The sequence below is a fragment of the Natator depressus genome, chromosome 2 (genome assembly GCF_965152275.1).
Source record: "Natator depressus isolate rNatDep1 chromosome 2, rNatDep2.hap1, whole genome shotgun sequence".
In the NCBI taxonomy this organism is placed as follows: domain Eukaryota; kingdom Metazoa; phylum Chordata; order Testudines; family Cheloniidae; genus Natator; species Natator depressus.
Window position 1 is genome coordinate 72,616,514 of NC_134235.1, and position 26,474 is coordinate 72,642,987.

The 26,474-nt window shown below is 37.7% G+C and overlaps 1 protein-coding gene across 2 annotated transcripts in view; it reads right to left on the minus strand.

Annotated features, from left to right (window-relative positions):
• Positions 1-26,474, minus strand: part of MAPRE2 (microtubule associated protein RP/EB family member 2) — a 155,492-nt gene that overhangs the window by 63,352 nt on the left and 65,666 nt on the right. For both annotated transcript variants that reach the window (XM_074944415.1, XM_074944414.1), the window contains one exon: positions 1,446-1,573. In XM_074944415.1, the coding sequence (XP_074800516.1) occupies positions 1,446-1,566 (121 nt within the window). In that variant the 5' untranslated portion in view covers positions 1,567-1,573. The remainder of the gene's footprint in view (positions 1-1,445; positions 1,574-26,474) is intronic.

Here is a 26,474-nt window from a genome sequence, read left to right on the forward strand (position 1 = left end):
AGTGAACCCTTTATCATTACTCTTTGAGTATGGTCTTCCACTCAATTATGCATCACCTTATAGTAATTTTATCTACACCACATTTCCTTACTTTGCTTATGACAATGTCACGTGGGACTCTGTCAAAGCCTTACTAAAATCAAGCTATATCAGGCCTGGATCTTTCCCTTCCCTTTCCCCCCCCTCCTCCAATCCACTGGGCTAGTAATCCTGTCAGAGGTTCTTGACAAATCCATACTGGCTATTACTTATAATCCTATTATCCTCTAGGTACTTACAAAACAATTGTTCAATCATTTGTTCCAGTACCCAGTAAGCTAGCATTTTGGAGGACACGATTTACCGTATCTTTCATGAAAATCTGACTGAGATGGACATCTACAGAAGAAGTGGTAAGTAAAAATCAAATATCTAACATGGATCATTCTTACAATAAAATTTCAACTTGGTCAACAGATCTAATTTTTGATGAAGTGGTTACATGGATTCAGTTGTCCTGAACCCCCAAAGCACTGTCTTAGCAGATATGAAGTCACAGCATGCCAGGTAAAGAATTTGGAGCAATGATCTTATTAGATCTCCTTCACAGAAACACTTTTCATTTTGAAAAACTACAAACAGAAGCCATGATGCAAGTGACACCGTTCACTGCCCATAACTTCCACTTTCCTAGCTGCCACCTAGTTACAGAACCTGCTGTTTTATAGACAGCTTGCAACCTCTACTTTTATTAAATCATGGAGTTCCTCAAAACATCTTCTCTATTCCTAGATCTCATTGACTGCATTGCCTACAGCAAGGGCCTGTCATAGATGCAGTGGAAATAAGCAGATGTGCCTGGCACACTTTAGGAACACCTTGCAGCAGTTAAATGATGCTTTCTTCAAACCGACTATGTCCCACTTCATTTCACATCACCACTTTTCTGTGATTTTTTTGTGTGCCCTCCAACAAGGATTTCAGGACACTTACCACTGCTGAATAACCCTTGGCATATTTTATTCATCTGGTACCCACCACTGCATTAGTGTATAATGTTGCTTTCACTAAGGTTGTCACTTTTCAGATAATATAATTCCCAGTTTTGCACCAATGTTTTAAAGCTTTCTTCAGTATCTGTACTATACATTTAATACAGACACTCTCTATTGCATTCCTTTCCTTTGCTGCTTAATCATCATATTTATTCTAGATTTTATCTGCAGCTTTATCTAGACTCTTCATGTTCTGCATTCATTTTGCTTCCCCAAACAACCTTATCCTTCCATAAGTTATTTTTAACTCAGCTACACAAAACACATGGTTGGATATATTCTTCAGACTGTCTTCCCTCAAGAGAGTTTATCCTCTGACACAGAAGGCATTAGAGGTATACATTTTCATCAATTCAGATTTTTAGGTTCAAACATTTTATGAATATACAGTATTTTAAAATAATATCTTACCTGAACAAAGTTGTTCGACTTTTGTGTAGTTTAAAGCTACTATGTCATTAACCCATGCAATGATGTCATGTCTGCTCATAGTCTCTTGGGTTATAGAGGTAGAATACACGTTGACCGCCATTCCCCAACTAGAAAATAAAAGTTAAATAAATAAATCTTCTTGACATTTGAATGAATTTATTTGATAAATACATTTTTAAAAGAGCAAGTTTCATGTAATTTCAATCAGTGCTAGTGAAGGAAACAAAATTGCACAGTCTGTAAGAAAGAGCCTGCATTAAACACACCTTTTCTCTTTTCTGGAGAAAGGAGGCTAACTCCACGTAAATTTTATAACCCACTTTGGCAAGCGGTGATCTCCCAAAGGTCCCCTCCTATGCCAACTATAGCAGAAGGGCAAAGGGCAAACTTTAAAGAAGAGAATATCATACAAAAGTTTGTGGCATTTAGTTAGGATGGTAGCTAGGATGATGGCAATTCTTTTTAGCGTACATCTACTAGGAGCAAAGCTGAAGGGTAATTCAGAGAAAGCATGGTCTAAAGGAATTTGATCAGGACTAGTGATCCGAGACTCTGAAGTTCTAGTTCTGTTTGCCACTTACTGCTGTGTGACTCTGCAGTCATTTAATATCTCTATCAGTTTCTCCAGCTACAAGTTTCCTTATCTAGGTGCTGTGATTAGTTAATATACATAAAGCACGCTGAAGATGTATGATGTTCTACAAGTGCTACATAATAAATATACTAGACTATATAGATCATAATAATTATGAGCGTGACATCAGCTCAGGACAATTATTGTAAAATAAAACAAAGTTTGAATACTCTGGAATGTAATGGAAAACAAAAAATTTGAAAAAACATGCAAAGAAAGAAAAGCTGTAAGCTTAAGTGTGGTTTTGTTTATGAAGGTGACTAAAATTAGCACCTTTTAACTCAATATGATATATGTTCCTTAAGCATATTTGGAGCTCTCTTTCTTGCTTTATTGACAAAAATAAGCTTTTCCTACCTTGACTCTGGTTAATTCTACAGACCCAATACAGTTAGCTACAGGGGACTGAGCCAAATCCTTTTCCGATTCATGCCTCAAATTCTTTTAATTAAGTGCAATATGTTTCCACCACTCCTTTTGTGTTGAAAAACATATCAGCTCACTATAAAGTTTGCCTCCAAATTCTATTCTTTCTATTTCAGATACTGCGGATATGCCTACGCTATAGCCGCTCTTAAAGTATTTTCTGGGGAAATATGGGAGGAGTCACAACCATGCCAAAATACAATGTATGGTATGTTATCCTGCAAAAATCAAAATAATTTGTCACAGAAAACGGACAGTAAATTAAAAAAATCTCTAAGTAGCATAACCTGCTATCAGCAAGAATCCATGGAATAATGTAGACAAACATGCACGTTTCCATGGATGTCCAAATGGAGGAGCTGTCTATAAATGGCGTGCACAGGCTTCCTCGCAGACAAGAAGAAGACTGGAAAAGCTTGCTACATATCCATACACCCTGGACCTTTACTATAGATTTCCCCATATTTGTAATTGTGCAGTGCTCCACATCTTTCTTAAACGATTATTCATGTGTTAACAAGTTTTCAAATGAGTGAATTTATTGTAATGTGCCCAGGAGTCTATCCAACATAACATCTAGTGGGAAACCCGAGGTAAGCGGACTGATGTTGGCTTGATTTGCCTAAAATGCTACCAAGATAGCCACAGCAGTAATGAGTCGAGCCATGAACTACAACTGTCTAGGGAAGAGTGGGACCAGGCCAGAGTTGCCCAGGAAACAGAAGATGGCCCAGACTGGAGCTAATGCATAATCTTTAACAGTTCCTGGGGATAGTGAGAGATGGTCAGGGCAATTTAGATAGATATCTTTGAGGAGATTGTGCTAATGGGAATACTGTTTGGGAAAGGTAACAGATTCTGGGTTAGAGGGACCCTGACTTAAGTGACAAATCACAAGGATATTGTAAATTGGAAGTACTTATATTTGAAGTGTAATATTCAATATACTTTAAGATGTTTGCTGAGTAAGATGGTTTGTCCTGTTAATCCCAATGAGTGGTTCTAGGAATTCTTGTTCAAACTAAGGCTTGTAAGTTGCCCCTTACCAAGACAGAATGAACCACCTCAAGATGACATTGGTAAAATTTGTAAAATTCCAGTTTATTCTCCATTTTTAGAGTACATTTCAATCAATGCATCCGATGAAGTAAGCTGTAGCTCACGAAAACTTATGCTCAAATAAATTTGTTAGTCTCTAAGGTGCCACAAGTCCTTTTCTTTTTTCAATCATTTGTACATTTCTGAAAGAAATGGGAATATTAATTGCTAGACTACTGGAAACCTGCCACTTTTTCAGAATTGGAAGCTCTGAAACTCACAAAACTGCTTTAAATCTTCAGCAAAAGTGAAATTTTATTCTTAGAAGTAATAAGATGGTTTGTGGGGGACCCACTGCTTATGCCTCAGTGATTCCTTACAGAAAATGCTCAGTTTGCTAGTTTAACTGCCAGCCCTGAAATTCAGCCTTGGATCTGAGAGTCAAGCTGGGTTCTCTCTCCCTCTCACACACACATAGTAAAGGTTCTATTTGCCAAATTATGCTCTCAGTGAAACCTGGGTAGTCCCATTGTTGTGTTGACTGCACTGGTGCTGAGGGTTGTTCACTTAGTAAACATTAAAGCAGGAACAATTTTTCAACATCTGGACTGAGTTGAGGAGCATTGACAAGGATTTAGCAACAAGGAGTGCCTGATTACTTTTAAAGGCCCATTATTATGGCCTGTTAGAAACTTATCTCCCAAGGCGAGAACTGAAGAGAGGTTGGGTAGGCATAAATTTGTGTCTGTTACTGAACATTACCTGAAATTTGAACTTAATTTTTGCCAACCCTGAGACATGTGGGATTCCTTTTCTCCTTTCTGAGCTAAAGAAACATCAAGAAGATTTTCATCTCTGTGGTTTTAGTATTAAAGAATACAGTTGACCTGTTGACTCTAAAAACAAATAGCCAAAGAAATCTTCAGTGAAAATTTAATATGTTAAGCTACTCTTTTTTAAAAAAATCATTAGTTTTTCCAATTACCAGCAGTTTGGGGCCAGCGAATTTAGCCCATCAGAAATACAGTTAGACAAATATACATCTGTCAAGAAGGAAGAAAGTAATAAACCCATCATAGCACTCTTCCAAAAGCTAATACCAAAGAAAAACCCACAACGCTTATTATCTTCAGTGACAGCGGTAACATGAGCTACATGCTATACTACACAGAAAGAACAACTCCACATAAGGAAAACTGTGCAAGGAAATTAACAACATGAAATTTAAAAGGATGCCCTGAAGTAGCTCTGTAATTTGCATAGTGTTGGTACAATAGTAAGAAAATATTTTATTACAATCAGGGGTCAAACACAAATTTCTTAAGGTTAATGCTAAAGAGATGACAATTTTCTATTTACAAGTCTAGATGTATATTTTTGGCCATATCATGCCAGTTTTTAAATACGACCCATTTTAAAATAGAAATTTTCCATGAAGTCATTGGGGGAGAGCGACTTCCACTCAAACACACACAATGATAAAGCCCTTTATTTGCAATGGTTTATACTGTATTGCATTCCTGAATCTTCCTTTATATCTAGGGTGACCAGATAGCAAGTGTGAAAAATCAGGACGGGGGTAGGGGGTTATAAGGATCTATATAAGAAAAAGACCCAAATATCAGGACTGTCCCTATAAAATCGGGCCATCTGGTCACCCTATTTATATCTTCTTTTGAAATAGTTTACAATGTACCACTAAATTCTTTGTACACCACCCTGGAGTTTATTCCAATGGAGGAGGTTTTTTAAATAAACAAAGGAAAAGCTTAGTTGTAAGATCACATTTAAAGTAAGTGTGTTCTAAATCGGTGCTCATTTCCTGTATGGATGCTCACACAGACTATCTTACTATAAATCAACAACTATGCAGGAAAAAACAATCCCCTATATGTAACATGGGCCAAATTTTCTAAAGAGCACAGTACCCAACATGCTAAGCTCTTTTGAGAGTCTGAACCCAATTTAAAATACATTCAGTAAAGTGCAACAGAATGGCTAAGGGGGCAGAAAGCTGTGTTCACAACTACTGACCAAGCAACTAAGAACTTGCAGATTTTATTATGTTTGTTACCCTGGCTCACCAACCCTTCCCATGCCCACTCGTTTACATCGTCAACCTGTTATGTTGGTCTTTTTGACTGTATGCTCTTTGGGACAGGGACTGTCATTCATTGTGTGTCTCCACAATGCCTAGTTCAATGGGACCCAACCTACTGTAGTCTTTAGGCAAAACCACAATACCAATGTTCAGCAACAACTAGAGATAGGAGTTAGATCTGGAACTCCATCTTGGGCCTTCCATACCCCATACTTCATAAAAGTTCAGAGCAGAAATTTGCGGCTCACAGACCTAACAGTGAAGAGTTAGAAAATGTGCTAGTTAGAAAAAAAAAAAATTCATTTCAATTATGAAAACCTTAAACTGAAATCCATAGAATTGCTAATTAATATTTATCAGTTTTCACATTATATTATTAATTCAAGCCCTGTTTCAGCAAGACACTTATGCATATGAGTAACTAAGCACTTGAGAGTCTCATTGATCTCTTCAGGTACGTCTATGCAGGGCTGGGAGATTTCTGTGCAGATGTTTGGGCTCAGGCTGAAGCCTGAGCACTGGGACCCCACAAGCGTGGGTGGGGTGCTGAGCCCAGGCTCCAGACCAAACCCAAATGTCTACACTGCCATGTTTAGCCCTACAACCCAAGCCCCAGTCAGCTGACCTGGGCCAGCTACAGTTATGTCACAGGTCTTTTATTCTAGAGTAGACATATCAGGATTAATCAGGTGCTTGAAGTTATGCACATGCTTACAATAACATGATGGATCAGGGTCTTACTAGTTTAGCATATCCCTTGATAATACATAGTCTGATCCAAAACAAAACTAGATATTTGGGTGTGGCACAATATACATTACAGAGTATGATAAAAGTGTTCCAGAAATGCTTACAGATAATTATGACCGATAAGAGAAATCGTCATCGAGTTATATTTGGGGAGAACTTTTTGAATATGAAATATTTACTTAGCAATGTTTTTTTTTTTCCTAAAAAGCAAACAATTGTTGGCAGCAGAAGTTATTTCTGACAAATGCAGTAATAGAGGCCAGATAAAGGATAAAACAAGTGAGGAGTACTTCCAAATTAGTTTACCCATTTTATGCAATGTATGAAACTATCATTTTTCAAGAAACAGAGGACTTTCATAGATGCTAGAAGTAGGAGAAATCTGTGGATAAATGGATAAAAAGATTGTTAAAATGGGAAAATCTTGTTCTGATAATGCCAAGGGAAATCCTTCCAGAAGTCCTCCCCTGACAGTACCCAACATACATATTTTGAATAAAAGGAAAGCTCTCAGAACAAAGCTGTTGAAGCAAAAGATGAACAAATAGGCCAAGATATAGATGAGTGAGGCTGCCCAGGTCTGTGTGGGAAGTCCATTTAAAATGAATAGCTTCTGCAAAAGAATAAAAAGCTCAAAGCAGCAGAAAAACAGGGAAGCTTATGATTCACACTGGCCATTTTTCTATGGGAGAAAAATTATTGATGTCATCCTGAACTGGGGGGGATGGAGGAGAGAGGTTGTTTTAAGATTAGACCTTTGCTGCTGTCTTAACACAGATTATGTACAGATTCAGTGTTCAGTTTTGATCATTAGAGAGGCCAATTATACTCCTCCTGGGGCTTGCTGTATTGAAAACAATTTCTGGACACAATTTGGGCAAAAAGCTGCAGCACATCCTGCCAACATATGATGCGTACTCTCCAATTTTCAAGCCACAACATATTCCTGTACCAAATCAACTGCAAAAAACAAAACAAAAACCAAAAACCACAGAATTTTCTCATAGGTCACAGAACCTGTAACTGAAATGAATTATGTAGCAGGTATTACAAATTCTCTAGTCTAGTCAATCACCCATAAAATCTGCAAAGATGAAAAACACCCTTCTTACTTGGTATACGTCTCTCCATACCCTAGCCAATACATCAAACCTTTAAAAATAGTGAAGGTCATTCTCTGTGCATTGTACTCTCAAGTGTTACCAAACAGATTTGAAATAGCATCTTAATTTTTGTAGCAAATTATGATGTTCTGACCCAGAAAAAAATTAAAGGTGTTTGGATCTCAGTGATTGATTTGAGACCAAATGTAATTAAGTACTACACAAGGTGTAGCACTATACAATAGCAAACAGTTTGCTAGATAGAAAAATGCATACCACTTTATTCAGACAAGTATTCCAGGTCCCAAAAGCTCATCTAAAAATGCTCAGACAATACAAACTCATTGGGGCTTTGGAGACAAAACCTATAGAATAACCCAATAAATAGTCCCACATTATATTATTTTGCTATTGCTTGCAAGATAATTTTGCTTTAAGTTTATTCACTGAGCCAACTGTGAAAGTATAGTTAATACTTTGCATTATTACAAATTAAGTTACAAATTTCATACAAGTGATGTAGTTCTTAAAAACACTTTAGGGCACCTCAAAGAATCCAAGCCATTTCCAATGGCTTCTTTGAATTTTATACATTTTGAGTTTCCACTCTCACCTCTGCACAGAAAACTGACAATTTTTTTTCATTCTTTGGCTACTTTCTCCATACCTTTTCCTGCTGTTTTTTTTACCACTACAGTATTTTGCTGCAATTCAGTAAATACAGTATTTGACAGGCCTTCAAAACTGTACAGACAAATCTATATTAGACCCAGCTTATGCATAACTACAAACTGTGTGCTGTTTCTTAGTGCTTATGTATTTACATATGCACTGTTTGTAGTTAAATAGTTAGCAGATAACGGTACAACATGATCCAATTGCTAGACGTTGACGCTAGACGAATTCAGACTGGAACTAAGGTGCACATTTTTAACACTGAGGGTAATTCACCATTGGAAGAATTTACCAAGGGTCATGCTGGATTCTCCATCGCTGTCAATTTTTAAATCAAGGTTGGATTATTATTATTTTTTAAAGATATACTCTAGCTCACAAGAAGGTATTTTGGGGGGAGTTCTACGGCCTGTGCCATACATGAGGTCAGATAGTGGTTCTTTCTGGCCTTGGAATCTATAAATATGTTGTCATATCTTTGGAACTAACAGGGATTGAACATGTCTGCATTTGATCTGTGTAGATAGCTTTCCACATCAACCTTCACCAATGTAGTTTTAGCTAAGTTTGGCTCAGGTAATAGTACTGGAAGACAGCTATCAGCAGTTTGCCCTGAATGGATGTGGGTCCTAATCTTTAGAGACAAGCATCAGCTTTACAATAATTGATCCCCACCCCAATAGTGTCTATACTCTTATTAGTTGTGTGATGTAACCAGCAATGGAGCTTGTGCTCACAAACATGATTGGGGTTTGGACCACCCAATCTTCTTTATGTACTAGAGCTCACACATCTTATGAGAGGAGAGCAGCAGCAGTGACCAAAGAGACTCATTAAGACAGGAACAGGAAAGTTTAAGGTAGAAGTATGAGATGTATATGTTTTTATATATCTGAGCAGGTTGGAACCAATAATTCACAATATACAATATAAAATAGTGTCTTACAATGACGGTTGGAGCAATACCCGGTTGGATTTCTGAACTGGCCGTAAGGTAGGAATGTAATGTGGCAAAGCTTAAAGTGTCAGTGAGGTAACACTTTCAAAACTGGCCAGACTTATTTAAAATATTACCACTGAGCTAGTCTTCAGCTCCAAAGAGTTAAGCTTGAATTGCTCCTTTGATGTTTTCTTCCAGAAGGATGAGATTAAACCTATAAAATTTTCTATGAGCTAGGCATTGGCAATGGTGCTTGATTCCCCTTGTTTCAGCTCTTTATACATCTGTACATTATTCATTCCCTATATTAAATCTGATTGTAAAATTTTAAAAATCTACATAAAACTTAGATAGGTCACTGAGGATGAGTTCTGATCATCTGTGACTGCAATAATTTGAAAGAGAAGACTAATAAATCTGTGGTTGGTCCCCAATGAAACCAAGCTTGAACCCACCAAGAGAGACTTTGGATTTTAGATTCTCTTGATACAGTTGTTCAACTCCTATTTAAATTAAAGGGTTGCTAGGCACACTTATGAAGACAATACAACTGTATATGTGGAGCCATTTACAAAAAGCGAAAGGTATCATGATATAAATACATTGCCGCTTTATTAAACTCCTGGGTTGGATGCAGCAGACAGCAGATCAACCCATGAGTAGATTATCTTTTGTTCTGGGCAGAGAGCATCATGCTTCTCACCAGTATGGAAGATTTCGAAGTGCTTTAACAAACAGATAAAATTTTATCCCCATTTAACCGATGGGAAAACAGGCACTTTTCAAAATTGGCCTTTAATTACAAGTGCCTAAAACTTGAGATGCCTAAGGCCACATTTTCAGAGATGCTGAGCACCTGCCACTGGCTTTCACTGATGTGGTGGGTACACAGCCACTCTAAAAAGACTGGGACTGTGCAAGCTTTCCTTCAGTTCTAACTTTAATTCTCACTCTGCAATTCCAGTCCAGAGACTGCCCATGGCGTTTAACTGCTGGGTAGTTTTCAGATGGACAAGATTCAGCTAGTTAGCAGGATGAAATCGCCCAATTAATTTAATTTTTGACCTGTGCAGGATTCTCACTTGCATATTCAGAGCACTGACCTACCGAACCACTCATGTATGTGGGCTTCAAGATAAGGTACCGTAACACTACATACTCACTGGGGACCTAAGCAGATTCCAAACTCCCCACATACTTACTAACAGCTAACTATGTATAAAGCTCATTCAAGCAATAACTAAGCAGGAGTGAAGAACAGAACAATTTATGAAGATTCAATGAGTGTAAGCATCAAGGAGGAAGGGGAACTACTTAGAGTGGTACAAAGGGAATGACTAGAGGGAACAGGATAAAAGTCACAAAAATTGAGGCTAAATGTTAGGAAGAACTTCATGACAGTGCAATCTATGAGACTGTGGAATAGCCTCCCCAGGGAAATTGCTTGAGACATCTGAAACTAGGCTGGACACTAGAAAGTGTCCTGTAAGGAACAATCTTTCATTGGCAGAGAGATGGGCACAGTAAATATTTTCTATTCTTAGCTTCTAGTTACATAGAACCAGGAGATGATCAAGGACCAACCCTTCACGTCTAGAGCTGCTTGACCCTCCTACCCTACATATTTCAAAAGACAAACATTTCTAAGATTAAAATTCTTATTTTAAACTTTTAAAAATGTTTTGTGCCTGAAAAGGATCAAGAGCACTCCATTACAAACTATTTCATAGCCACTCTTGCATTATACTTAGAGGAGGCAGGGGCATGATCAGCAAGGACAAATTTAACTTTAATTAGCTAATCTTTAATTAACTTCTAACTGTAGTTTCATATGGTCTTCTAATATATTTGTTTAAATACATTAATGCTATTTGATTCCACCTATCCACCATTCTCTAATATACCTCTGGATTTTTCTTACATGAATAATGTCTCAAAATTATAGTCATGTCACCCAGGGGCCGATTAAAGCATTCCAGAGCTTTAAATGTCTTACCTCTGCACCATGGCCCTGACACTTGGGGAGCTGGTGGCAGGGGCTACCCACAGAACAACCATCTGCTGGACAGGTTTCCAACACCACAGACCACCTGAAAACTGGGGATTCCACACAGTCCTCAGTTTCCCTTCCTGCCAATGCCATCTCAGCAGAGCTACAATGGGATGGCAACACTGAGCCCACACCATGTGTCTTCTGTTAGGTTTGTGTTTTCAAGCTTTCCCGCCCAAATGCACCCATAAGAACTAGAAATATATATGATTAAATGAAAGCCTGGATTCTGACATAATGCGATTGTCTGAGCAGAGGCCTTAATCTAGCTCTGAGAACTCCTGCTATTGGTCTGTGCAACCTCAAATAGATCAATATTAATAAGATGACTTATCTGGCTTTAAAACTTCAGTCATGTCACCTTTAGTAGTTTTCTTCCAAGACTAAAACAGTCGCGTCACTCTCCTCACATATTTGGTTGCCTTATGCTGTACTCTCTCCAGCTGCAGTGGGTGCACTCAGAAAGTTGATTCTGGTTATAGAAATATTACCAGTATGTTCTCTAATCTTAAAAATTCATTCCCATTCTGGAGATATTACTGCCCCTAATAGTATTCCTTCATTTCAAATGCACACACTGTATAACTTCCAAATTAACTTCAGATAAGGTGGCCAAAACTGGACTCTACACTCCCTTGTGGAATAAACTGACCTTTATAAAAAATTGTTTGCTCATCATCATTTAATTTATGTAATAATTTTTTTCTTGATACAGGCCAATATTCTATTAGCCTACTTTGTTGCAGCTGCACAATGAATCAATTTTAATGTTGGGACCAGGATGGATAAAAAAAAATTTTAAAAAATGATTTTGTAAAATTTAAATCCTTGCATTTTTAAATTTAAAAATGGGATTGTTTTGATTGTTATTTAAATTATAATAAGTTTTTCTTTCTAACAATAGACCTGTTTAAAATTAAAATTTAATATAAAATATGTTAAGGCCTAAACTCATTACAATCTCTTAAAACATTTAAGTAAAAAATAAATAGGCTGAATTCATAAGCCTCTATCAAAAACTCTGAGTCAAAGGATGCTTGTGCATACAAAGAATGAACCAGGGGGGAAAAAGATCTAATTTCTGAGTTCAAGCTTTATAAATATGGCATAATAGGTCACGTATCGTATTAAGGGCTCAATCCTGTGAGAGAACCAGGGGCTGTGCTACTAGATGCAAGAGACCAGCAAAGTCATCACAGGAATTGGGACCTGGCCTGTGACTCCAGGAGACATCATCATGTATCTCATCAGGGCCATCCATTGAGCCCACCTGGATGGTCTCATACTCCTATTTTAAAGCTTCTTCCTACCTGGGCTTCTGACTGGCTGTTCTCAAAATTATGAATATTTATGATTCCACCCACCATGGAAACGTAGTTCCCGGTTCATGGCAAAACACTGATCTGCCCAGTAACAACCAGCCCTTGCTTTTGAATCTGGGCACTTCAACTAAATGACCTTGCTCGGTGTCCTTGCACATACACACAGCCAGATACAAACAGAATTAGTTTCTCAACCGCCCCCCGGTCCCTACACAAATAAAATGCTGCAGTGCAAAAGGCAGATGGTTACATGAGTTGAAGTCTTGGATTGTTGTTAGCTTGTTTTTATAGGGGTAAGGGTAGGGTAGAGTGGGAGAGTTAAGTGACAAGGGAGAAAGAACAGAATATGCAACAAGGAGTAACACTGGTGTTAAAGCAGGACACTGTGGGAAGAATGTACAACATTCTTCAGAATGCAGTCTCTAGTGTTGATTTCAACATCAGGGAACAGCAGAAAAAAAAACTGCTATTGCTGTAAGTGGTAAAATAAACCCTATTTGGAAGTATTTTCAAGAAGTACCTCTGAGTAAAAGAGGAACGCATGCCAAATGTAAACACTTCAAAAAAGAGATGCAAGGGCTGGTTGTCAAAATGAAACAACATTATGAAAAATGCTCCTCAGAAGGCAATGACTTTGACGATGATGTGGACAAGTCTGACAATCTAGATCAACTAATTAGTAAACTTATTTTTGCACTATTCATATGGACTGCCTACCATGTCCTACTATGCTAACAAACTTTAACTTTGATTATTATAGTAAATTTATGTTTTGAGTAGATTACTTATGAATTTCAAAATGTTTGTGTTCAAAATATAATTGGTATGTTAGTTTGTTGTTGAAGTATGTCAATGTTTTACTGATACTGCAGGACTTCTGAAGTGATTTCTTAATTGCTCAATATAATCAAATCTCCTAGGTGAAGATTTTCTGTTTAAAAGTAAAGTTTTACTAGGGATTTATTAATTTCAACATTTAAAAATGTTCTTTTTTCAAACTGTTTGGTATGTTGCTAGAAATAAAAGTTTAACTAGATTTAGATAATCCTTATGCTTTATTAATTATTTCCCCTATAAAACTAAGTTTAGAAAATAAGTTATATCATTGAAACAATGGTACAAGCAGCTGCAGTAGAAGGACTCTTTCATTTACAATCTTATTTTTTAAAGCAGTGCACTTAGTAATACTCAGTGAGAGAGAGAGAGACTTTTTTCACCATTTTCTTTCAGGGTCCACCTGAGACATAAGGGGTTATGATGGTCCATCATCTGAAATGTCTACAACTTCAGAGACTTCTGCTAGTACCACCAACAGTGCTGCAATTAAACATATATCAGACAATAAAATTACCTATATTAAAAAAGACTTTCTTCATAATCCAGTAAAATGAATGAATTTGTAATCAGGACCAGCAAATTCCATCAAGACTCCATAGATGAAAAGATTGCTTGGTTCATTTATGCAACCAAGTCTTTCTTTCATCTAGTTCAGAACAAACATTTCATTTATACGATTCAATCATTACAACCAGCATACATGCCTCCAGGCAGAACAGACATTGCTGGAAGGCTGCTGGGTACAGCGTATGAGAAGGAAATTTGAACACTGAGAAAAAATTAATGAATTTTCCATCAATCTGAGTGTTGATGGGTGGAGCACGTACACTCTGATCCAGTAATATGTTCTTGTGTCACAACAAAAGGTGGGGTTTCTGTCTTACAGAAACAACTGATACATCAGGAAATGCGCATACAGCAGACTGCTGAAGAGAAGTAGCAGTAAAAGCTATGACAAACTGCAAATAAATACTTAAGTATCAAGTGCATAGCTTTGTTACAGACAATGCTAAAAATGTAGCAAAGATGAGAAGAAATCTAGAAGAAGATAATCAAGAGAACCTGAAACTTGCAACATATGGGTGTAGTGCTCACTTGATGCATTTTGTAGCCAAAGATTTAAGTACAACTCCAGGAATAAAGGAAAATGGTGTTTAAATTGCAAAATACTTCTGTTACAACTGCTTTGCTTCAGCTTCACTGAAGAGAGCAGGAAACTAATTCTCTCCCAAGATGTACAATGGAATTCATTGGTTGACTGTTTTGAGCTATTTATTAAGAACTGGCCTATCCTGATAACAATTTGCAAAGAAAAACATGACAAAACAGATGGAACTATCAATGTAGCCAAAGTAGTCAGCATTGGACTAAAGAGAAATGTGGAATATATGCTGAATATATTGAAACCTATTTCCATAGCATTGAAAAAACTGCAGAAAGATTGCTGCTGTATTGCTGGTGCTGTTGAAATTTGGAAAGAATTGAAGAGACACTGAAGAAATACTCAACAAAACTGAATTCCAGGCAGTAAAGAGCGGCTGGATCAAGCTCTTACTACACCAAATTTTCTTGCCAATATCCTCAACGCACCAGTCGTGCCAACCATAATAAATTTCAGGAGTGGAAGTGAGCCATTCAAGCAGTACGTGTTTGCTGATGATGCTGCACCACTGAACTGGTGGAAGTCACTAAATAAGCACCTGGAACTAGAGTTTGTTGAAATGATAAATCAGCTTTCGGTAGCTGTAACCTCTTCCACAGACACAGAAAGAATATTTTCTTCATTTGGACAAATTCATTCAAATCTGAGAAATCAACTGGGAGTTGAAAAAGCAGAAAACCTTTCTATCTCTTCCAGTCTATGAATAAAAATGAGATGGGAGGGGATGAGATCAACTAGTTTTAGAAGTTTGAAGGTCTATCTAAGTAATTTAGGAGACTGTCTTATTTTCAAGAGACTTAGGCAAGCGGGAGCTTAAGTTACAGTCACTTTCACTTAAGCATATTTGAACATTTTCCAGTCTGACTTTAAATATACAGATAATCCCTCTGTTTATTTAATACATCAAATTTAGTTGGTAAATATGAAACATGTTTTGATATGAAATGTTTATATATCCAAAATGTCTAAGATTTTGTTTAATAAAAATAAATTTTATATGCTGTTGTGTGTTTAAATTCCAGTTAACATCCTAGCACAGCTTGACACAACCCATGATCAAAAATTATCTAGTAAACAAGCAATGTTGTTCATCATTTTCTAACATACTAAAAATGTATAATTTAAGAATCTGAAAACACTAAGCTATATAAATTGCTTAAATAAATGTATATAATTATAGTGTACCATCCTAGATATCAAAAAGATGTACCAAATCTAGTATAAAAAGTCTCTATTTAGTTGTAAATCAACATGTTTTAATGGTTGAACCAACCAATGAGAATGCAACTTTCTTTAGAAAACTGAAGTAGAAATGGGAAAGTTGATTAAAATCAGTTATTTAAATCAAGACTTTTCACTTGATGATTTAAATAATGATTTATATTGCCTTGATTTAACCAATACACCCTGGTTGAAACTATCAATATCAGTGGTGGGCAACCTGCAGCCCGTCAAGTTAGCAAGCAAGCCACTGGCGAGCTGCAAGACAGTTTGTTTACGTTGACCATCCGCAGGCTCGGCCCACCTGCAGCTCCCAGGGGCCGCAGTTCGCCATTCCCGGCCAATGGGAGCTGCGGGAAGCCACGCGGGCCGCAGGTTGCTCACCACTGATCAATATACTACGATATTTTCCCCCAAATCTCACTTCCCCAACCACATTGGTCTCTGGTGGAGCTCCTGCAGTTTAAAAATTATTAGACCGTGTAAGAGAACACACAAACTAAAAAGAACCAGCTGTAGTTTGTCAGACGATCCCTCTTTTAGATCGTGCTAGTTGCCTGAATACCCAAGAACAGAATTACCAGTGGCCGTTCAGACACACCCCTTTTATCTTGAAGGGCTAGCAAAGTTGTGTCCTAGTTCACCTTAAGCTAAGAGAAAGGTGGATGTACTGTTTAATAGAATTTGTCCTCCTTTAATGGAATATTTTAAGGTCAAGTCCTAAAGTACACTCCCATCAGACACATGGTGACACTAGTGAGTTCAATCCCCACCATAAACACTGTAAACAACAAGCAAGCAATTTAGTTGAAGACAAATGCATCATTCAACAAACACCTCAACATGCAGTAACCTATAGGCACACTCTGATATGTAAATTAAGTTGCACACTGTAAATATGTATTTATTAAACCCTTGGACTGTCAATCTGCTTACCGGATCAAGTGACAAAACAGGTTCACTCTGTAGGCTTTCCCCCCGCCCCCAACATTAACCAATGTTCAAGAAGATGACATGGGTCACATGACACTTAGATTTAACAGATGTGGCTGTGATCTTTATTGAATTTCCTTAAGGGTAAGAATTTAAAAAGATAAACAAAAGAAATAGTATTTTTCAATTCACCTCATACAAATCCACTCAGTCCTACTTCTTGTTCAGCCAATCGCTAAGACAAACAAGTTAAATTTTCATTTACGGGAGATAATGAAACCCTCTTATTATTCACAATGTCACCTTAAAGTGAGAACAGGCATTCACATGGCACTTTTGTAGCCGGCAATGCAAGGTATTTACATGCGAGATATACTAAACATTCATATGCCCCTTCATATTTCAACTTGTAGGCTCTAAAGTTTTATATAGCTGCAATCAAAACGAAAACAAAGTAATTCTGCATTTGTAAGTTGCACTTTCACGATAAAGAGATTGCACAACAGTATTTGTAAGAGGTGAATTGAAAAATACAATTTCTTTTACCTTTTTACAGTGCAAATATTTGTAATCAAAAACAATAATATAAAGTGAGCACTGTACACTTGGTATCATGTTATAATTGCAATCGATATATTTTAAAATGTAGAAAAACATCCCAAAATATTTAGAATAAATTTATATTGGCATTTTATTATTAACAGTGAGATTAAAACTGCAATTAATCATGACCTTTTTATTCTCGTGACTAATTACGATTAAAGAAAATCATCATAAAGTCTGATGTCATCAGATCATCCATTACCATGAAAACCCACTACTTAATTATTATGCAGAAACCCTATACTCTCCTCCCCTTTCCATTGCCCTATGAACTTGTGGTCATTTCTGTATAGTGATATTGTAAAAGAAATGTTTCCCTATAATTTGCACACTACCATCCTGCTGGATGAAATTAGGTAACAACACATTTCAGGAACAAAAACACCAGTCTAGCACAGCACAAGCTGTCAAAAAAACAACCTTGTGGCACATTTACAAAAAGTTATTTCTAATGTCATTTTTTTCTTACCATCCCTAACAGACTATAGCTATACCAGCAAGTCCTTTGTAGTGTAGACTAGCCCTTATATGCCTTGTTCTGAATCCATTTAATTTCTATCATATTCTAACATTGTATTCTTTGGCAGGAAATGGTGGAAGTGGGATCGGAAAGACAGACCCTGTCCTACATAAAGGAATATTAGCTAAAATTGATACTAATCCATGGCATGTGACCTAGAGACCACAGAAAGGGCACAGAAAGAAGCTACATTACTTTCAAAGGAGTCTTTGGGCCTTTATTTAAAGATCCATGCTAGACAGAGTCGTGCCAGGCTGTAATGCACAAAGATGTCTAACAGCTGCGCCATTTTGATTTTTGGGATGAAGAAATATGGCAACTGAGAATAGCCTGTTTTCAGATTCTGATTCAGAATCTGCATGCACCTTGTGTAATATTTTGTAAGACATTCACAATTTTTAATATTGACAACTGGGCAAAAAAGTGTTACAACGGGGCCCAACACAAATCATTCAAATTTAGTACAATTAAGTGAGTTAATCTCATAACCCTCTCTGTGTTCAACAAGATTCCAACAGAGTTCTGTTATTTCTGAGCTAATGCTGTAGTTTCAGTACGACACATCCCTTTTATTTAAAATATTTTAATTTCACAGCCTCCATGTTTCCAACTCTCATAAATTATATTCTTTCTGTAAATGAAACTCCCCAAGAGGCTTCTCTCTCACTGGAGATGTATACTCCACCTCCACACAGCAAGCCATTACTCAGGATTTCTATAATGGTTTTAATGATAAGCTACCCTTTATAAGCTACTGAATACTGTAACAAATATTTTAATGGGATATATATTGTTTTAATGCATCTCAATCAGGCAGCTATCGCACTAGTTCCACAGGGATTAACCTTAAAAGGTTTTCCTCTTCATAATAATGTATAAATCTACCTGAGGCATATTTTTATTTTTTAGAACACAGTACTGTACTAACAGCCCTTCTGAGAATCCACACTCTGCATTCCAGAGTGACAAACAATAATTTGCATTCAAGTGCATCTCTGACTAAATGCAGCTTTTTAGGTTGCAGACTTGCACTGTATGAAAAAAAGCCCTGCTGTATGAGGAATGCTCATTTTACATACTTCTAATAATATATCTTCTCTGAAATGTCACTTGTCCACAGCCCTTTGGACTGACCATGTCCTAGAGCTTTGCCAAGAAATGCAATACTGAAAAATGAGTATCTAAAGAGCAGCTGAAATTACACTCACAGTACCTGCCCACACCACAATATAAAAAAAAAAAAACACACACAACAAGAGCACATACACATTCTTAACTGATTTTCCGCATCTCCGTGAAGCAAAATGATGGGCTATTCCTTTCTTCAGCTGCACACTGCAGTACTATTAATGCAGGAGCCTGGTTATGCAGACAAAAACATTGGCTAACATTTTTTCATTTGAGAAATAGTTTCTTGGTCAATTCCACTGATTTTTAAAATATTATTCTACAGCACTCTTAAAACGCCCTCATTTACACATGATCATTATAATAATCTTTCCCTTCCTTTACTATTCACATGTGTCCCAGATTCATAACATGTGATTCTTTTCTGACAAGGCAGTAGGTGAGAATTGCCCCACTGATTTCAAATGAGTTAACTGGTGTAAAACTAGCATAAATAGGAGCCAGATCTGGCCCACAGCCTGCATGGGACATTCCTCCCCCAGCAGCTCAGTTTGGCACAGTTGTAGGTTTTCCTATGAAAGCTACATCCTTAAGCCTCCCTTCACTGATTAATGTTTACATTTCCTCTTGATGAGCCAATCCTTTTTGGACAGCGTGACAGAGAAACAGATTTAACTGAATTATGATTCAGTTAGTTTGTTTACAGCTATCATGAAAGGAAAATGAAATGAAATTGGTCAAGCCAGAGCTTTAAAATACATATATGATTTTACCAGATGGTCCTAGCCTTCCCTGTGATTTGGTGTGCACTAAGTGTTAGTCCACAAAACTTACTCTTCAGCAACACTTCAGTAATAAAGAGCTTCACAACCAGAACATTGCATGCAAATAGTAGATCCTCATTTTGAATTACGCTGTATTCATTTTAGTATTAACAAGATCACCAGTTAATGGGATTGACAATATGTGATAAAACCACTCATTTTCTAATATGAAACTGCCAAGAGGGCTGGTTGGAAAGTCTGCAGGGAGTAAAAAGCTGACACATGCTAATCTGCTTCCTTACCAAGCCTGAGCTATGCCTTCCTTAGAGTGGGAGGATGAGTTCAGGAATTTTTCTCCAACAATTGTTACACATTTCAAAAATTCACTTGCATTTTGGAGTGAATAAGTGCTACAAATATAGCACTACACTATGTTAGTTTTCATTCTCTATCCTCCAACCCATTGTATACATGGGAAAGGTTACTGCCTGATCTAACTTCATTCACTGCCTCACATCTTACCATGAGCACGGGCATGTACCTGGCATGGTTCCCAACCTTCCCCAACACCTGCTCTTTCTCCAGCGAGAGGGAGACCATGGTGTGCACTTATATAGGGTGCACCATACTGCAGCCTGTCTTCCCGTTCCTCCAGAATCTCCTCCTGAGGTACTGGCTGCCCTTTTCCCCCACACCTCCTGACCCAAGCACACTCTGTCTGCGACCTCACAAAGTCATAAGACCTCCTCATCAGCCTGCTCCTGGCACTGGCCAAGATGGCCATCCATCATACCAGGAGGAAGAAGCTGGATGGTGGGTGCTCTATGACTGTGGGACCTACTTTCGGTCCCTCCTTAAGTCACATATCCAGGCAGAGTTCCTCTGGGAAGCGTCCATTGCCTCCCTGGACACCTCCGAGGAACAGTGGACACTGTCTGGGGTTCTCTGCTCAGTGTCCTCCTCTGAATCCCTGACTTTATCCCTCTGACCTTCACTTCCATCCCTGTTTTCTCATTTGTTGTTCCCCAGATTTAGCTGATGCCTGGGTTTGGTGGCTCCGGGGGAGGGGGGGGGGAAATGGAGCTTTAGCAATGGCCAGGCTGATATCTACCAATCCCCAGTGCCTCAATGGGTCCATTACGCTTCACAGAACCTAGGCCTGCACAGAAGGTTCTATTCTTATAGTCTAGTCCAAATGTGACAAGGCAGAGAGACCTCACTCACTCCACTCACATAGCAAAGGACAGTTAAGGTTTCTACCTTGCTCCTATCAATTTACTTAATACCTTTCTTCTTGTGGGCAAAAACCATGCAATTCCCCACACCGATGTCCCCCAAACTACCCAACCTGCTCTCCATATAAATTCTGTTAAGACATTTTTCACTGTCAGCTGCAGTGGCAGCAGGAAACACTAACCTCACCAGCAGGAAAGTACCTAGCAACAAGGTCTTCCCACAAGAGGACAAGGCTGGGGTGAAGCCAAAAAGGTTATTCCTAAAGGATACATCAGGTTAAATTTTCTAATATCTTAAGTCTACTCTCTTTTTGCGAGCACCCACACAACACTGGGGTGGTGACCGTATTAATAAGCAGCTCAACAAGCTGTACCTTTAAAATAAAGCTCACCTAGCCACAGGATGCTTCATAGACCCACAAACGCAGCATATATTTCAATTCTACCCAAAGCACTTCAGTCAGAGAGAACCGGCCTGAAGGCTGAGAAGAGGATGGTATGTTGGAAAAAGTTTTAGTTTCACTTCCTTCCAGTCTAATGCTAGATTGTCTTGCAAGTCATAAAGAGGTTCTCTTCAACAAGAATCTAAGTTATAATCAGAATAGGATCCTCAACAATTTCAGGCTGAGGAATATTTACATTTTGAAATGTCAGTGCAATGCTATTGCGCAAATGAGATCAGCCCCTTGCCCTACAGCTCAGCTGTAGTGTTTGAGTACACTCAGAACATTTGTTTTGCCAAAACAAGTTCTCTTTAAGTAGAGCTCCACGGTGTGCCACTCTAGCCCATTTTGAAAGCAGGATCTCTCAAATGGGCTATATCCATTGAAACTAAGGTGACCAGACAGCAAATGTGAAAAATCGGGACGGGGGTAGGGGGTAATAGGAGCCTATAATAAGAAAAAGACCTCAAAATCAGGACTGTCCCTATAAAATCGGGACATCTGGTCACCCTAATTGAAACAGTGTCTCCAATTTATCCCAGAATCAGAATCTGCTCACTCCAGTTTTTAAGAAGCAGAAAATAGGCTTTTTAAAAATTAAAAAAAACCCAATAGGCTCTGTGAAGGGGAACTGGGATGAGACAGGAATCCAACCTGTATGAGAAGAAGAGAAAGAACATCTATTGTCCAACCTAAGAAGTAGTAGGCAAGAGGTAAGGAAAGATTCTTGCATCACTCATACAAGTTACACTGGTGACTAACTGCATCCTTTAAGTCACCATTTAATACACACAGGACATCATCATGGGTATTACCTTACCATGGTGGTAGTATTTTAGTTCAGATGCTTTGACAGGCAAGAGGGGTTATCAAACAGAGTCCATACCGTTTGGAATGGAGCCAAATATATAGGATATGATTTTCAAAAGCACTCAGCACTGATCTAAATCTGTTCCCACTGAAGTCAAAGCTAAGACTCCCATCAACTGCAATGGGAGCAAACAGATCAACACTGAGCACTTTTGAAAGTCTAACCTTTATATCTAATTTATAATAGCACTTGTCATGGGTAGCATTTGAAATTTTCAGAGACTGAAGGATGTGGGACTGAACTGCAGTCTGTGAGCCTTACTTATCCAACCCCATAAAATGAGAGTACTTGTCTATTTAGTATCTTCTCCCATAATTCCTTGCAACAAGACTGAGCCCTATTCTACTCATTTCATCCATGTGAATAGTCTTATTTAAAGTCAATTGAACTATTTGCTGGAGTGCGGCAGGCAGGAGTTTGTGTTCTGTCTAACCAAACTAAGGTAATGCAATAAATCCTTCTTAAATACTTAAGTAAAGAACAGTTATTTTGTACCCAAAAGTAAATTCCACTGCTCTAGACATACTGAGGGAATAGATTAACTCAAAGAGTAAAATATCAGTGGATGAAACTAGTTTAACAATACAGAGAAACCCTCGAGACATATAATGCAGGTTTTCTTAAGGATGAATGATTCATGGTCCAAAATTCTCAAGTAGAAAATTTGTCCAGGACTTAATACAAGGGAAACAAAAGATGTGAAGGACGATTCTAGACTTCTGGGTCCTAAAACAGTTAACATTCTACTGTTAATTTAACTTTATCTTCTATAGGCCAAAGAAATTGCCATCTGAAAATCCCTATACCAACTGAAACTCTGGACATATCCTGTCAAACATTAGAGTTTTTGTAATCAGTGGATGAGGACACCTTCACTTCTGTTCCACATTCGTTATTATGCACAGAAAAGCTATACATCAGCAGTGTAAATACCAGTTTCTCCTTAAGAAGAGAGAAGAGGACACTTACAGTAGGCAAATATTTATAACTAAACAAAGATATTGTGTCAGAAAATATATAATCTGTACTCAAGCTGTATGTACAAGCAAAAAGCCTGAAAGAGTCCTAAAAAGTTTAAACACTCATTCTTAAAAGCTTAGGGTAGTGAAGTAAGTGATATGGCTAGTGGACAAAAGGCCAATTAGTAAATCTGATTTCCCAACTGCATGTGGATAAAACAAAATTAGGAGTGGTATCCAAAGAAAGAGGGTGTAAGACTCCACTATTTCAGTGAATTAAAAATTTTACCTCAGATTTGTAATATGAAACTTGACGAATACTTTAAATATTTGTGTGTGGCTAGTGAACTGATTGAATTGCCTAGATTGTGGCACAGGGCGCTGTGGCCAGGTGCCTGTTTAAAAATGTCCCCACCCAGCTCTGTCATTCCTGATTTGCTGCTTTACTGATTTACTTATATTTACCTAGGGCAGAGAATTATAATTATAAGCAAATATGGGGCTTTTCTCTGGTGGGAGCCAAGATCCATTCTTGGCCATCAAAATTTATTACACCTTAGTGCCAAACCAAATTTACAGCCAAGCCTCCTTAATGAGATGTATCAAACGAACATCCTCTTGTCCTTCCTTTCCACCCCAGAAATATCATTTTAATAAACTAATATAAATTTAATATTTCCAATTATTTACTGTAAGATGCAACATGATCTTATGGATTGAGCACAGAGTTGGAAGCCAGGAACTGCTTCAGCGTTCAAATAGTAGCTCTGCTATTGACTCTCTAGGTAACCTACTGCAAGCCACTTAACACTCTGTATACGTGTTCCCATATCTGTAAAATGGGGATATCTACCTCACAAGGATGTTGAATACTATTACATGGGTTAGTGGATAAAGCACTATATTGGGACTCAGGAGACCCGGGTTCTATTATTTGCTCTGCTCCTGGAATGCTGGACGACCTCAGCCAAGTCACTTTGTCTCAGTTTCTGCATCTGCAAAATGGAGAGAATACTCCCTTCCTTTGAAAAGTACATTGAGATTTACACATGAAAAGCACTGTACAAGAGTTAAATAATGCCTAACAATATTAAATATTATAAAAGCACTAATTTTTCACTAGATTAACAAATATACTTTTGTTTATTATGACCAACAACCATTTCCTTTGTTTAAAATAAGATGTGTTTACATAAAAGCATCTAAGGTATATTATGGAGGATAACTTGAGATGGTGTCGAACATTGTAGGAGAGAGATACAGTATTTGCTTTTCATGCAAACATAGTAGGCACAGTCTAACTTGGCCAAACTAGATTGCGAGCAGAATGTTTTTTGTTTGGTTGGTTTTTTTACATAAGATTTGCCCAACAATTGACTTCTACTTCATGTTTTAGGATTTTTTTAAGAGTACAATTAATGCATATTTCTAAATATAGATGGAACCAACTAACCACCAGAGTCACGCCAGCTTGGAGTGTGATTTTATGAGATGTTTGTTCTGGTCGGTATTTGAATATGAAAGCTACAAGGAAAATGCAAAATGCTACACAAGAAATTGGACAGAAGTTTATACAAGGCGCATTTCCCCCATCTCAAATTCAATTGAACTAATAGTCCAGCACGATCTTAGTGGGTGTGATGCTGCCTTTCAGACGAAACGTAATTTACTTCTGTATAAGGACTTTCATCCTATTAGAACTCAGGGTACTTCAGAGCCCTAAACCAACTGAGTCTTTAAGGATTTCATGGCAGCTTCAGCAAAATTAAGAATGTGATCTCGTGTCATGATAAAATCCCAATTTAGCTATTTAACTAAATATTTCCAGTAAGTTTCAGTTAAGTAGTGTTGACTTATATAGCAGTTTTCATCTGTAGATCTCAGAACACTTTATGAAAGTATCATTACCCCTATTTGATAGATAGGAAAACTGGCACACAGACAGGTGACTTGTCCCACGTCACAAGGCAAGTTGTTAGCAGAGCCAAGAACAGATTCCAGATCTCCTGAATCCCAGTCCAGTGCTTATTCACAAAATAAAGTTGCCATTCAAGCTTGCATTATTCATTTAACTATCCTAAAATGATGTATAGTGATAGTGTTGACAGGTAATGTGCTACATTCCATTCTCACAGGTGGGTGAATTGATACAGAGGATTTAAAACATCTTGAGGCCTGGATAGTCTCTGGGTAAAAGGCTAAATTTAAGCAATTTTCATGTAAAGTATTATTCAATTGATACATTAATTTCCACCGTAATGTTTCCAGTAGTCTTACTACAGCAATTTTTCAAAAATTCTATTTTTGGGCATAGTCTTGTTGATGTGAATATCATTCCAACATGCATTATTGTCAGGCCAGAAACTGATTATTTTGTTGGTAGGTGCAGAAGTAGTAAATGTAAACAGTGATTCCTCTCTGGTGCAACAGTGCAATGGGAAGATCTTATTGACCAAGGGGTTTCAGCAAACACTGAAGACAGTGCTATCTTTTGTAAGTCAAACTGGAGTGCCTAACATTAAACTTACTTCTATCAAAAGATTTTGTTACCAGAATACAGCACAACTGCAAAGACGCAGCAGAATGCTTCCATTTAGCCATGTGGTAAAAGTCCAGCTTTCCTCTCAAACAAAACTATGCTACATGGCAGGAATTTAAATCTACAAAATGAGAGCTTCAGTCTTCCTGCCAGTAGGAATGATTCTTTACAAAAGGTGAAAAACCTATTGGAAGTTTAATAATGCTGCTTTAAAACTAAGCCCAATGAACTCTATCAACATAAAGGAAATGCCTGTAGAGACCTGAAGGCTTCTGGGAAGCAACAAGATTCTAATAAAGTGCAGGCTAAATTTGTGTGTGGCATTCATGGTAGAGTAAGCACTTGGATTCCACAAGTATGTCACCTCACCACATTAATTTGAGTGCTAAGCCATGAGCTTTTGGGGGAACTGTATGGATTCAGCCAAGATTTACTTACAAGGTTAATATTGTCATAACTGAGTTATTAGGGCCCAGTTATTCCTAATAAAAAATAAAGTAAAATACTCTGATTTTCTTTGGCTAACTTAGCAAAACACTCAGGTTTATTTTGATCCAGTTCTATGTACAATCAGATAGTATACATTATCTAAATATTTAGCTAACGTTTTAAGGACAGTATCATTTCCTGTTGCTGGTTTGAGAATATGAGCTTTGAAAGATGTGTGTGCTCAGAAAAGGCACAGCTTGCTGTCATCAAGGCAGCATTTAAAATAACTGCATCTTAACTTTAGAAGAGATACGACTGATCATAT